A 14,393-nucleotide genomic window follows, 5' to 3' on the forward strand; every position below is an offset into this window, starting at 1 on the left:
TAGCAACTTCTTTGCTCAGTTTTCCTTTAATGTTAAAACATTCATAAATGTTGTTCTGTTCCATATAAGTAGCTTCCACAAAACCGTCTTTAGAATTGAGATTAATGCCCCGTCCGTGTGCTTTAACATTCACATCCAATTCATCTCCTGACAAGTGATGCTGATTCTTTCTGGCAAATATTACCCACCAACGACCCGGAGCACCTGCTCATTAAACAGGAAAAAAGGGGCAGCAGTGTGTTTGGTTTATAGCGCAATAGGCCCCAGACACACCCATGGCTAATTAGCTGATTAAGCCTAAGACTTATAAATCTTCAGCTTGATCCAGTTTTATATCTAGTCAAAACTCTCATGAATCGCAGTTAAACCTAAACAACAGAAACCAACAGATGTTGGACCCTATTTTACTGTTATTGGCCGCAACAATAGTGTAATTACAATGTAGAGTTCACAATAAAGGCTTCCACGCAGATCTGAAACCTAGCTAAACATGCTAGCTGATGGCACGTTGACTGTGGGTGGTTGGATGTGAGCTTCAGATCCTTGATCCCACTCATCTTTGAGTGGATCACTCCAACAGAATAATGTTTGTTTATCCTAAAAACCTTTTTTGTTTTTTTTTGAGAGGACCGTGTTTTTATCGACTTTGTCTGCAATGGCGTTAGCCTGGTTTATGTTTGGAGAACTGAGGCCTTTAATGTTCGTCAGAATACCATTAGATTCCACAGCAGATCCCATGGAGGTAGCCTAAGAAGAATTCCTAACCGTTCTGGTTAGGGTGTGTGGCAGAGCGACAAAGCTGGAGAACTTGTCATCGGGTCATTAGCACTGGGAACCCCCTTTCTTTTGGAGCCAATGCGCCGCTCTCTATTCACACAGACTCATCTCCTCCCGAGCTCTCGCTGTGCTAAGCTAATACTCTCCGAGGCGTTAACATTAAGCTGGGCTACAATGTCCGGTGGGGCTGCGGAGAAAGAAGGCTCCCCGGGCAGCCCTCATCCATCGCACTGTTTAGAGTCAGCACACCATTAGTCAAATCTCCTCAGCCATGAAAAAAGAGAAGGGGTGGGGGGGAGGGGGGAATCAAAACAGAATATGCATGCATAAAATTCTACACATTTGTTCCCATGGTAACCATTCAGCATGTCATTCACTTGTCAAGCTGCATCAGGGCCGATGGGGTCCTTTGTCTGCGTCCTGGTGAGCATGGTTGCCTGGAACAGACTCGGCCCCCTTTTCCTCCCCCTGTCCGACATCCAGGTCATTCACCACACTGTTATTTCTCTTTAATTCACGTTTGCCTCGTTTTTTTCATTGCTAATCACAGGACAAATGACCACCAGGGCTTAAAAAAGAGAAGGGGGCAGCGCTGAGCATTACTGAAGCATGGCTTTTATGATTCTCCTGAATAGGGGAGGGGGTCGGGATTAAGGAGAAATTCAGGGCCCCAATTCTGCGATGAACACCTCAGAGATTTTCCTGCTTGGGCTTATAGATTGGGTGGGCAGCGGCGGCAGCGCGGCTTCAACGTCCCTGACCGGCTGTCAAGATCACTTTAACAGTCACAATGGGAGAAAAGGCCATTTGACTTCTGTAATCTTTTGGAACAAGCAGCAGAGCTTCCTCTGCACGGCTCTGGGCCGGACGGGAAGCTCGCGCCGCTCTTCCTGGTACTGCGCGTCGCTCTGAAATGCTTGTTCAGGTCGTTTGTTCTGGGCTGCTTCTAACAGAACGCAAAGTCAAAGACACTGAAGAGCAGCGGGGCAACAACAACTTGGTTACGTGTTCTGTTTTGATGATATTGAGCGCTTTACAATGCAAAAGCTTCCTCCTTTGGTTAATGATCAAACTGAAACCAAACACTCTGGTGTTTGCACGATGAATGCAGGCGGGGCTTTCTTCCTCTGACTTACCCCCTTCAGTAATAAAGTTTTAAAGCCTTTTCATTATTATCCATACCAAGAAAGAGAATTTCTTTCAACGTCGTTATATCGATCCCAAATATTGTAGTTTGGTGGAAGCTGCTCTGTTGCCGCAGATACTTTGGTTATTGCGTTCCTGAGCTGCAGTCGGCAACTTTCAACACAAGCACCATCACAATCGTTCAATCAGAGAAACAGAGAAACAACCTCAATCAAAGAGAAATTAGCTGCCTATATATAATAAAAAAGTAAAAAATATTATCTTTTGGACAACCACTCAAATCTACAGTATTTCCCTTTGTTCTTGTTCTTGAGGTTTCCAGGGGCAAGAAAACGCGACCTGACCGAGCAAACAGCGAACTTCAAAAAGAAAAAAAAACTCACAATAGTTTCTTCCGTGGCCATGAAAGTAAATGTATGACTAACTGACAGCCATTGGCGGATGAAGCACAGATCACACGCTACTGTATGCATACCCATACACAGAGTTAAACCACATAATTACAGGTCAGATTTGTTCTTTCATGCCGGCTGACGTGATTGAAGGCAGCAAATAGCCGTCAGACAATCAGGAGAAGTTTGGGTTGAAACCTGGACAAGTAAGAAAGAGCCACCGTGCACTGTGGCCTCGCTGCAGCGTGGAGGGTGTGAGAACAGCAGAGTTAAACAGTACCCAGGTTTGGGGGCTTCTTAATAATTTTCCCCTGTGAGGGGGATGTTTGGGTGTGGGAGTGGTGGCTGAAATAGAGGTGAGACGTGCCGGCTGCCCCGACTCGCTGGCAGCACCGGGTCTAATGAGGCATTAATCGGAGGTGTGGGTTGTTGCTCTATGGAAAAGGACGAGGTCAGCAAAACACAATGATGACAACAAAGACTGTGTGTGTGTGTGTGTGTGTGTGTGCGTGCCGTGGCTCAAATGAGCGTTTCTCTGAACTGTATGTTCAGCGATCATTTCAAAAGCAGCGTAACAGAATATTCACCAAATTTCAATTGAAAACAAGTGAAAGAGCCTTTCAGGGCTTTTGTGTTGAGGTGATTAACACCCCCACGCACTCTCTCACTCACACACACACACACCCCACCCTACGGAACTAGAACAACTATGTCGTGTGCTGCTTTGAGGTGCTATTCTAAAAAAAACATGTTTTTGAAGGACAAGTTTTTATAAATTACCAACTGTGATCTCACAATAAAATGAACCAACATAAACACACAGGTGATTATCAGCCTCTTGTGTACAAACAGATGACTTGTGCTTGTGTATAATGTTCATATTTATGCACTATATTCACCATTTATCAGTATATTCAGTTTTACTAGAGAAGAATATAGAACATGTAACAAGTCAAAGTCTGTTTAAAACCATAAACAAATATTCAGTCTCCTGAGCAGGGTCACTGATCCTGTGTGTGTGTGCGTGTGTGTGTGTGTCCTTACACGCAGCCACAGATGGCTGCTGTCAGTCCGGCCATCTGGATGTGAACGTCCATTCTAGAATATCCCAGAACAAAGTGACTTCACCCAGATCCAGAGACGGATTTGACCCCCACAGACGTCACACATTCACGTATGAAACATATTTCAGGCTGTTGCATCTGTTACTCTCCCATCACTCATCATTTAGCTGTCTGGAAGTAGCGACCTCTTGGGATTCCGACGGCTCAAACCTCGATAAACACGCCGATGCATGCAAATATTGGGGCGAATTTATGAAGCAAACACACGGCTGCTTCTGCTTCTGTCCCCAGGGGAAAGTGAGACATGACCCAGGTAGTGAGCGTAAGTGACAGTCCTGTGAGGTTGTTTGTTCTCTCCCTGACTCGCTCACACTCGTTCGCCTCAGCTATTGTGAGATTATCGATTACGACACTTCATTATTTCAGCAACAGCCACTGATCAACGCAACGATTTCCGTTTGCATTCTGCTGACTTAAACAATTGAATTGCTCAGTTTTTCCACACTATATGCTATATTATTGGACAAGAATAATCTCATTTGCTTCTTCCCCGTGTGTGTTTATCTGTAGACGGAGTGGCTAATTAAACCCTCACCGTTAGTGTAGAACTTGTGTTTGAAATGTAATGATGAAACTCGCGACTGGAGATTAAACCGATACATAAAATCTGGAATAATTTTTTTTTTTCTGCAGGGACGAGCGGTGATATTTAAAAAGATGGCAACCTTTGTCCTGGTTTGAAGTAGTGCTGTGTAAGATCTGGTATTGATCGCAGCGGCTGAGCAGACACTGAATCATCAGGGTACAAATGGCCCCAGACTTTGATTGAAACTGCCTCTACAGTTAACTGCTAGAAATGGCGATTCCTCGAGTAGATATTTAATTTATTCCTCCTCCGATGCGCATTTATCAGACAGATCAATAATCAAATGATTTCACTGATTATGTGAAACGAAATGTATTGAATTGGCTTATCTATCAGTCGTGGCAGCCCCGTGTTACTATGGAGATACGGGCTGTATTACACGATGTGAGTGGTTTTATTGAACAAGTCGTCCGTAAGAGGTTTTGCTATCTGCTCCTCCTCTTGATCTCTTGTGCAGCCAGAAACATCTCAGCAACGCGGATCTTTGCCAACGCAGAATGGGGGGTAACGGCTGAGAGAAACTTCAAATAAGTGGACGTGTTGAGCCGACGGCGCCGTTGATGCTCAGATTCATATCACAAACAGTCAGACCTCTTTAAATGTTCCTCAGCCGACCTTCAGCTGGTTTGGAGGTGGAAGCACCAAACCCTTCAGTTATCAAACCCATGCTTTTGACAAGGACCTGTCATGTCCCGTCTCCACGGCAACGGAGACGGCGATGCCGGTTGCTACGTTGTGTCGTGAGTCACTTCATCCGCGCACATGATGGTAAAACTTCTTTTCTTTTTCCCACAAATGTCAGAGTGTGAAGATGAGTTCAGCTGCTGTCGCTGGTGAACGATGGTGAACCTCCCGCACACGAGAGCAAAGTCATTCATATGTAATATAACAATTTATTTTACAAGGGTTGTGCACAGAGCATGAACAAAAATCCATCCATTACTTGTAGCACCTCTCATCCTTCGAGGGGAGCTGGGATGTCTCTCAGATGGTGATAGTGGAGGAAACATCCAGCTCGTTTTGACACTTTTACATTAGTGATTAAAGAAACGCCGCCTTCATTTCCAACTGTGTGTCAGGTCCAAACCCAGATACACTATCTTTGGAGTCAGATTCCCACCTTGTGATGACTTTTAAATCTGTACAGGGCTGCTTCAAGGTAAATAGTCACACCTCTTGTGGCTTTGCTAACACCGTGTGCCAAGGTCCCCCCCCACACACACACAAGCTCAGGTAACATCCTCCTCAAAGCTAAAATGCTGACATCAGCTCAACGTTTTCCATTTATATCTTAAATCACAAATCCTCATTATGAGCCCAGCTAACCAGTGTAACCAGGGTCGTTAGTAGAGTTAGACGAGGGGTGTATAGTGACATAATTAGCCATAACAGCCATTTAACATATCCAGAGATGTGATTTAAAAAGCCTAGTCAAGATTTTATTACAGGTATTTGTTTGACTTGCACTAACAAACCAAGAAGATTGTATTTTTTCCATCTTTACAGCAGGTGTAGAAAACCCACCAGCAGGTTTATCAGGTCATCTGGAACAGTTTATGGAGCATTCAGGTCCAGGTCTAAAAACATGTTTGTGTGACATATAAAGTCTCCTTTGTCATTCTGCGGTATTTCTATTCATCCGCGTTGGATGTTAAATGGTGTCATGTGTGTTCTGACTGCAAACTCTGAACACAGTGCTGGTAAATAGATGAGTTTTAGCAGCATTTGAAGTCTACAACTGCTGACAGGCTGAAAAGATGAAGTTTAAAGGAGGGAGGGCTTCCAAATAAGTCACCTAAAATAAATTACTGGCAGACTGGTGCACAACCAGCCTGAGAACACAGAGTCTGGTTATTATTCAATATTCCTCAGTGTCAGACATCAGAAAGAAAGAGAGAGCGAGAGCGAGAGAGCATTGAGACACTTGATTCACCCGGGTCACTACAAATCATTAGCATGTTTATTGTTGTGCCTAATGTAAACACGCCGTTTGACAGGGGATTTGTCTTCCTGGGCCGAGTTTCCCTCGTTGCACAGAAACTCTTTCACGGCGGTGACACCAAATGATCATGGTTAATGTTGCCTGCTCCTCATCATGTTTACATGTATTTATCATGTCACGTTTCACGCCGACAGCTGACACGACTTCACATTAGCTGCACTTGCGTTTAAAGGCAAAATCCTGGCACAAATATTGACAGCTCATTGAAAATTATATGGACCTGCCATAGGTTTTTATTAGCGTTAGCTCTGAAAGAGGATTAAAAGAGTCAGCCTGAGTTTATAATATTAGCGTTTCATTATGTTCAATCAATAAGGATGTACCTTAGCCTTAGCATTTAACCTTGCTGACAGCCTGTTCCTCATTAATGCTTGAATAACCTAAAATGGCTGAATGCACTTTTCTCCACACACGGTTATGGAAGCTGGCAAGGTTTAGTGAGCCAGCTATAAATACTGCAGAGAACAAAAGAGCAATTCACTACTGCGGTGTAGGTGTTGCACCATCTCCTATAAAACATAGAACAGATTCTCTGGATTCACACATATTGCTCAGCATATTGGACATTGCATCCTTTGTCTTTACATAAAACACATTTGAACAACAGAAAACACAAGAAACAAACAAATAATTACAACCATAAGGCATATCAATTATGGCAAAAATATGGCTTTTTTGATTAAAAGTGTAATTCAGACAGGCTTTGAAAGTGTGCTAATTAAAATAGCATATTTATATAACACACAATAAAGTGTCATATAGCCTCAAGCGATGCAGTAAATATTCCCAACATCTGTGTTTTGCAAGAAAAGAGGAATAAAATGTGGTGAAAAGGACCACAGATGTCTTTAGTTGGCTAAAGTGGGATATATATGTGTAATGCAGACAAAATAAGTTGTCATATTTCACTCAGCGTAAACTAATATGAGAGCATTGATACATCAGACTGTAAATTTGCCTCTGAATAAGCTCTGTTCATGGGTTCCAACTTCACCTGGAACCAGTGAAAAAAGAGAATTCAAACACAAGTTCCTGCCAATTGTTGGCTTTTTATTGCAGAGATTGAGGCTTTTGCAAGCTGTTCTCCTCCTAAAAAATAATGAGTAGCTCACAGAGAAATGTCCAAAGCATTTGAAGTGCGTGTCTGAATTCTGTGTTTTAAAGAACCTAAGAGGAGGGGGGGAAAAAATCTGGCAGACCAAATGTATAAACAGTCCTCTACAGGTGCCTAATTAGAGTGATCTAGGACATTTCTACTTAGATCTAGGTCATCTGCAGCACTTCCTGCTTTACTGGTAACCATGAGGTTTCTACTTTTTATACAGTACAATGTGTTTTTTTTTTTCTATTGCCAGTAAAAAACAGCAAACATTAAGTGTTGGCAGCTATTAGCTTTTGCTAGCTAGTGGCATCCACCTCTGGAGGATATATAAAACTTGATCTAAAACGCGTTATTTATTATTTCTGTACAGTGTGTTTTGAAACCTGTAAATAAGTGGGAGAGTCGGAGAGTGTTGATTATTGAAATTAGACACATTTTGATTCTGCGGTGTGTGTTGATTTTGAGCCAAGATGAAATAGAGTATTAAGTCTGATATTATTACGCCTGAGAGTCAGATGAGCCTGTCGATACCAATAACTGTTTAGCTTCTCTTATATTATTTTAGTTGTTTTGAAGCTAATTGCAAAGGCTAGCTAGTGATGCAGCTTCACATAAAGATTAAAACCACATTATTGCACTCGGGCTCAGTTGTTATTAGAACAAAGTCAAAGTGGCATCATTTTTAAATGCTGCTTAGACAGATCAAACGGACAGATTTAAATGAGACAAGACTCTCAAGCCGTTCTGTGAAAACAGATTTTGTTTGCATGAATTTGTCATGTTGTGGTGTGTCGTTATTGGACACGACAGAAGTGTGTTCCTGCTCTCTGGGTTGTAATGTTTTTTAGGGTGCAGTGAGGGCAGAGAGAAGTATCGGCTTTATTAGCTTTCAGGTTTAGAGCTTGTAATGGAAATCCAATACAATGATTTCAAATGGAACTGATAGTAAACATAAAGTGATGTTTTTTCTGGAAGCACTGGCTGGCTCTTTAAGCAAATGGAAGTGTGTGTGTGTGTGTGTGTGTGTGTGTGTGTGTGTGTGTGTGTGTGTGTGTGTGTGTGTGTGTGTGTCTACATTATGCTTGCACAGCTGCAGAACAAAAATAGAAGGGAAGGTAAAAGGTGGAGAGGGAGAGAAATAGTGAGTAAAATCGAGAGAGAGGGAGGGAAGGTGAAGTGAGTGCTGTAATATCCATTAGATTTATTGTGGTGCAATTCCCAGTCCCTCCAGTTCTGCCTGAAGGGGACTATATTACATTTCATCACAGTTTCATTTTCTCCTGCAGATGAGAAATGGGGGTTCTGTTGCAGTAATGAAGCATGTATGTGCTAAATCTCATCTCTAATAAAATCAAAAATATCACAACTCCTGGCACTTTGGCTGCAGCTTCGCGACAAAATGAAACACCATCTGTTACCGTATCAACACTGGCTTATTAAAAAATAAAAATCAAACGCACCCATGGAATCGGAATAAGGGTAATGAATATGAGTGGTAATGGGATGTGATGGAGGGACTGGACTTAAAGGCTGCAGGGAGACGCCATTGAAACGAGACACGATCATCACATATACTCACCTGGACGCCAGCACATTTCTCAGTGTCAGTTATGTTGGTTCAGTCATGTTTTGAGTCTCTTCTTCCCTCAAATGTGTCTTGTCTCCACCCAAGACCATATTTCAAATGTTCAAATGAAAATATAAAACTGGAACACACAGACAAATTCTAAATACCAGAAAGGAAGATAATTTGTTCTTTATGATATCTTCGGGAAACATAGGAGTCAATGCTGTGGACCCGTCCGACTTCACACGCTGGTAAAATGTCTGGTCAACAATGAAACACTACCAAAACTAAAAGGAAAAAAAAACTATTGTCATTACGCGTCAACAGTGAAATTTCAGGGTCATTTGGGGGTCAGTCCTGATTGCTGCTCCTGCAGGCCAACCTGACCTGGGAGCTTGAACTGGCACATTAGCGTGTTGGTGATTGCTCCTAACTTTTTTAGCAACAGTTAACCCCTGAAGTCCATTCCAATGGGCTTCACCAAGCAACAAATGCATGATCACTTGTTTCCTGTGACAGTTTGGGGGGTCTTTTCTTTGAGGTACAAGAGAAATTCTGTTTTTAAAAACTGCATTAACCTTAACAGGGCAATTAGAGAAGTGAAAAACAATAATATTTCACGGCCGCGCTGCTGCCTCTGACCTCCTGAAGCAGCTCATTAGCCCGCGGAGCTACGGGGTCAGTTGCTTCAGCTTGATATTGTGTGACAGTATCAAATAGCCGACAACAGGTGGGGGATTATAATCATGGTTGCGCAACTAATAATACCAAGTGCTTAGTGTATCAGTTTCCACACAGACAATGGACAATCACTACTAAAGGGGAAAGCGAGCCCTGTGACAGCAACGCTATCAGCACAGTTTACTGTCTTGGTTTTAACTGGGGCAAATCCAGTCAGTATCATTTGATCTAGTGGAGCTGGAGCACTGGGAAAACACAAGAGGGAAACAAAAGAGCAGCGGCAGTGAAGAAATATATATATATAAATATATGAGCTTCAGAGTCAGAGAGAAAATTATTTTCTCTGCTCTGCTTTGTCAATTTCAGAGAGCCATATGCAGACAGTCATTAAATAAGTTGTGTTGTTGTTTTAATTATCGATAGTAAGGCAATCTGTTCATAATTACAAACATTTGCTTGTGGCAATTACCAACAGTGGCTGGTAGCAGTTTAATTTGCCCGCTCTAATCTTGTCTGTAATTAGAGCACAAACGAGCACAACACCAGAGTTGTTCAGCTCCGAGGCAAACAAGACAAGACTGAAATTCCTATTATAAGTAACTGCTGGCTGCCCGCGGCATGCTCGCCACTATCAACATTACGTATATTCTAATCCATTTGTTTAGCTTTACAGTACACTTGTGCTCATCTGACAGGCTCGCGTTTTAGCTGCCGTGTGGAGAAAAAAAAGCACATTAAATAGAATGAAATTGGAAAAACATTTCAGAGTATTGCACAGCGGGGTAAACAGAGTAAATGTCATCTATGTTCTTGCTGCCAAAAGATGGTCCTTACATCATAAACAACGGCGTCGATACGAGCAGAAGCAGCACATTAGGTACAAACATGAGTGTGTGTTTGCATAATGTACAGTTCCATCCATCCACAGCCATCTTTCCTTTATTTTTAGATCATTGTGCTACAGTTGTAGCAGTGTGTCCTCTTTTAGCTTGTTAGCTAATTACTTGACTCCCAGACAGCCCAAACAATCAACGTCAGCCAAAAGCGAACTGGTGGCTTGTTAAACAATGAAAGTAACGTGGCGTAGAGTACACTTCTTTATATCAGCTTGGTTTTCTTGTATCCATGACGGGTTGATCTCTGGTTCAAAGCCCAGCCAGCGAACTATGGACATTTTTTCGGTTGTATTTCAGTCTCACAGGTTCACACTTAGCTTAAAAATGTGATGTTCAAGGAGCAGAATGCAACCTCTTGTAAACATCTTGATGTGCGCTTTTATAATCAGACTGTCGCACGTATTGCTCGGGATTTAGTCAGATGCTCAAACACTTGTACAATCCGTCCCTGGAGCTCTGCACAGATGGTGGGGGAGGATGGGGGGCAAATAGTTTGACAAGCTACGATCCGCATGTATCATGTATCTTATTTGAAGTCTTGTGTCTCGGAACATGTCAGAGCATCGCTCTCTGAGGTCAGTCTGGAGACGTCACGTCAAGTCGACAAAATGGTATAAAAATAGTCGGGGGTGTAAACTGAGTGTTTGGCATCAGTCAGGAATTAGAGATGTTTGTGTGCACAAGTTGATTTTTACATATATGTAACCACACAGTCTGTTTCTCTCTCTTAAGCAGCATTAACAATAACTCCAGGGAACAATCTGTCACTGTCACAACATCCTTTCTACTCGGTCTGAGGCCTCTTTTTCCTCCCAGATTATACCTATTAATTCCCTTCAGAGACTGCTTGATGGAAGGCTAACAGCATTTTATATTGTTGATACACTTCTGACTGGAGCTGCATGCTCTCAATTACAGATGAGAGATAGCTGCTAACCTGGTTACAAATAGGCTTCACTCCTCAGATGATGTCAGGCACCTTTATCAAGCCTGGATGAAAATAGAAAGGGGGCAGTCCGCGAAACCCCTGCAGCTTCTCCCAGCGCTGATGTTATCCTCCTCCTGTAAAGAGATGGTTAGCTGCACACCCAGGTTGGCCTGTTGCCATTCCCATCTGATGGGAGTGATTATCATTCATGCCGCCTCTCTGTGGGCACACTGGCAGCAGTTAGCTGGGACGTTCCTCCGCAGATCAGTCAATTAAGGAACCGCTCGGTAATTGTAATAGAGCTAATATTTATGGCAGGGAGTTTAGAATTTAGTCTGCCTTTGCAATATTGGATGCTGCAGCAAAGAAAAGAAAAGCTTTTAAAGTAAGTTTTTTTTCCGTGCAAATAAATATGAGTGTTTTCGCGCACACAGCAGAATTTTAATGTTGGGATCTCTGCGTGAGTACGTGTACCATGAATACTTTACATACAGTTTTCCATTTGAAATTAATTGAACTCACCAGAGGAAACGGCACAAAATATATTCAGCTCACTGCAGCAAATATTTGATGGTACATCAGAGTAATGGGATTTCTTTATTGATATAAGCTAATGCATTTCTGAGGCTCATTGTTAGGCAACGGGTAATAAAGGCCTCCTCGCTCCCCTCTTCTGAGCAGTTTGTCGTTAGATTAGAAGGAGAGGAAGGAAAGTGAGCGGAGATTAAGCTAAAAAAAATACAATAAATAAATGGATGTTTTATAAGAGTTGTTCTCCGAATGTTTCTGGCTGTGTCTCTGTGGCCTGAATACAAATGTAAACTCTTACATAATGAATGAGAGCTTTACTCGGGGAATAGAGATTAGCAGCGGACCCTTTTACATCATCAACTTATTTCAGGAACCAGAACCTCTGACCGTGACCGTTTCCCCACATCGTTTCTTCTTCACCCTCAGAACACTCGAGCTGTTGTGATAAGACGCGAAACCATTTTAAAGAAATTCTAGTGTTGGTTTTTGACTGCATCACGTCAAAAAAGTGTCGCTGGAACGATCCGTTCTGTTCTTATGCTCATATTTCAATGAGGAAAAGATTAAGGGAGATTTAAGTGCCTTTCTAGTTCACTTCTGAGGGTCAGCAAACAAACACGGGCTTCTGCTTGGTGAATTTAATGAATAAATCATGGCTCCGTCCACCCCTCCTCCTCCCTCCCAGTGTGCATCAATCCAACGCCCATCGCAGCCACAACCCCCACTCGTCCCTCTTTCCCCCTGCCCCACCTCCCTCGGACCCCCTGCACATCTGCTGCCGTTGGGCGCCTCGGCCGGCGTCGGCGCCCCCGCCGGTTACACTGCTTTGGGTGTCGGGAGAAATTCAACTCTTCATAAGAAAAAGAGGTAAACATCACAATACTTCATTACCTCATTAACACAGGTGCAAACTTGAGCCATTAACCCCGCCCTACACATGCACAAACACTCGTCTTTATTGTTGAGGCCGCTGAAATCCGTCCCGTGACTGTCACTGACCACGAAGAGGACGGACGCCGCTCTATCAGCCGATGCTCCTCCGTCAACGATAAGGAACCTTTACCACAACGGAGACTTCGGCCGCGGTGGAGCAGGAAGTGACGGATGCAACCACGGCGTCAGATCTTTGTGACCGCCACTCCACTCCTCTTCGGTCCCCTGAATCAACGAGTTCTTTTTCACATTTTTGGGCTAATTACTGCTCCGTTCGTCACCACGGAGCTCCCTGAGCCATTCCTCTAGTTCTTCAGCACTTGTCAGTATAGAGCATATGTTGCGTGTTATATAGTAATCAGCTAACAGCTCAGAGCGGCACATTCTTGCCTGTGAAATGTCTGTTTGTCCTCTCAGTCAGACTTTTTCACTATGTGGCCTTTGAAAGTCATGTTTGATTAAACCCTGCTTGTGTATTCTGCACACTCCCTCTCCCCTCTGGTGAAGACTGTAAAACATTTGGGTTTTATGATGAAAGTTATTTCATTTACTATTTGCAGAGCATAGCGCATTTTCCCTCTGCAAGTTAAATGGTGCCTTTGCTTAGTTTTGGCTCTCTTTTTTTTTTTTAAAGGAGAAATCTTTGGCCCGGCGGATGGAAAATAACCGTGAAATGCATAAAAGCCTGCGCTCAGAACCAAGCGCAGTGTGTTTCTGAGCTTTCGCGCCCGTGTGTGTTTATGCATCGGAGCACATGTGCGGCACATAATGCGGCCTGCTGGTATTCTGAAGTCACAGTGTGCGATTCCGACGGCACAAAGAGCCATTTCAGTCAAACATGATGAGAGTATTCATAAGTCTGCTCTTGATCTTCTTCTCTCTCGTGACACGAGGACTCAGATATTCACAAGTCTCCTTCTTGATCTTAAAAGACTCTGCGACTTTAAGATAAGATAGCCATCAGACCTTGTAAAGATGACAAATATCAAAGATAATTAGAGCACAGATGAAAAAAAAAAGATAATTAAACGATACGCCAAGAATGTTAACAGCGCGGGCTTCCTTTAATAAGCAGATTCATTAACCGCAGTGCTATATCATGACTCCATTTGTGTTTGATTAATAATGACCAGAAGCCATCTAATAAGAATAAAACATCCATCATGAACACACATGCATCTACCAGTGATATCTCCTCAACAAATACTACAATTGGATCTCATTAAACTTCCTCCATTCACTGGGATCCTGCATGGTAATTGAAATGCCTTGAAACCTTTCAAGTTAATCATTTGGTTTGATTCCCAATTAGTCTGATTTCAGTTGGCTGCAAATGGAAAGTCCGGATTGAGAAAGTGTGTCGGTTTCCCCTCACGGCCGGTTTCCAGCCCCCTCTTATTACAGCACACGCGGTGTCAGGAGGACACACAGAACAGCAGCTCATTAATCTACCATGAAACTGTGAGTAAATTGAGTTCAGAATCCAGACTGAAATGCGTAAAATAGAGTCTTGAGTCTTCTATTGGAAGCTGGAATAAAGTTCGCTTTGGTGGAGCTCATAAAAGCAGGTCAATCTTTCCTCCAGTTCCAGTCATTTTGCAACATTTGACAGTGTTTCGCATTAACAAAAAAAGTTTCTGACTTGAGATTTTATTTTAAATGACAAGATTTGAGCAAATATTTCAGTTACCCGTGAATTCAAAGAAGAACGCGGAACCCATAGAACGT

At 42.8% G+C, this 14,393-nt stretch overlaps 1 protein-coding gene across 1 annotated transcript in view; it reads left to right on the top strand.

Moving 5' to 3' along the window:
• LOC115252015 (uncharacterized) overlaps positions 1–13,141 on the top strand; it is a 15,039-nt gene extending 1,898 nt beyond the window's left edge. Inside the window, exons 2-3 of the mRNA XM_029846185.1 lie at positions 12,418–12,599; positions 12,699–13,141. Of these exons, the coding sequence (XP_029702045.1) occupies positions 12,418–12,599; positions 12,699–12,720 (204 nt within the window). The 3' untranslated portion in view covers positions 12,721–13,141. The remainder of the gene's footprint in view (positions 1–12,417; positions 12,600–12,698) is intronic.
• Positions 13,142–14,393: the final 1,252 nt, after the last annotated feature.

The sequence above is a fragment of the Takifugu rubripes genome, chromosome 13 (assembly GCF_901000725.2).
Source record: "Takifugu rubripes chromosome 13, fTakRub1.2, whole genome shotgun sequence".
Lineage (NCBI taxonomy): Eukaryota > Metazoa > Chordata > Actinopteri > Tetraodontiformes > Tetraodontidae > Takifugu > Takifugu rubripes.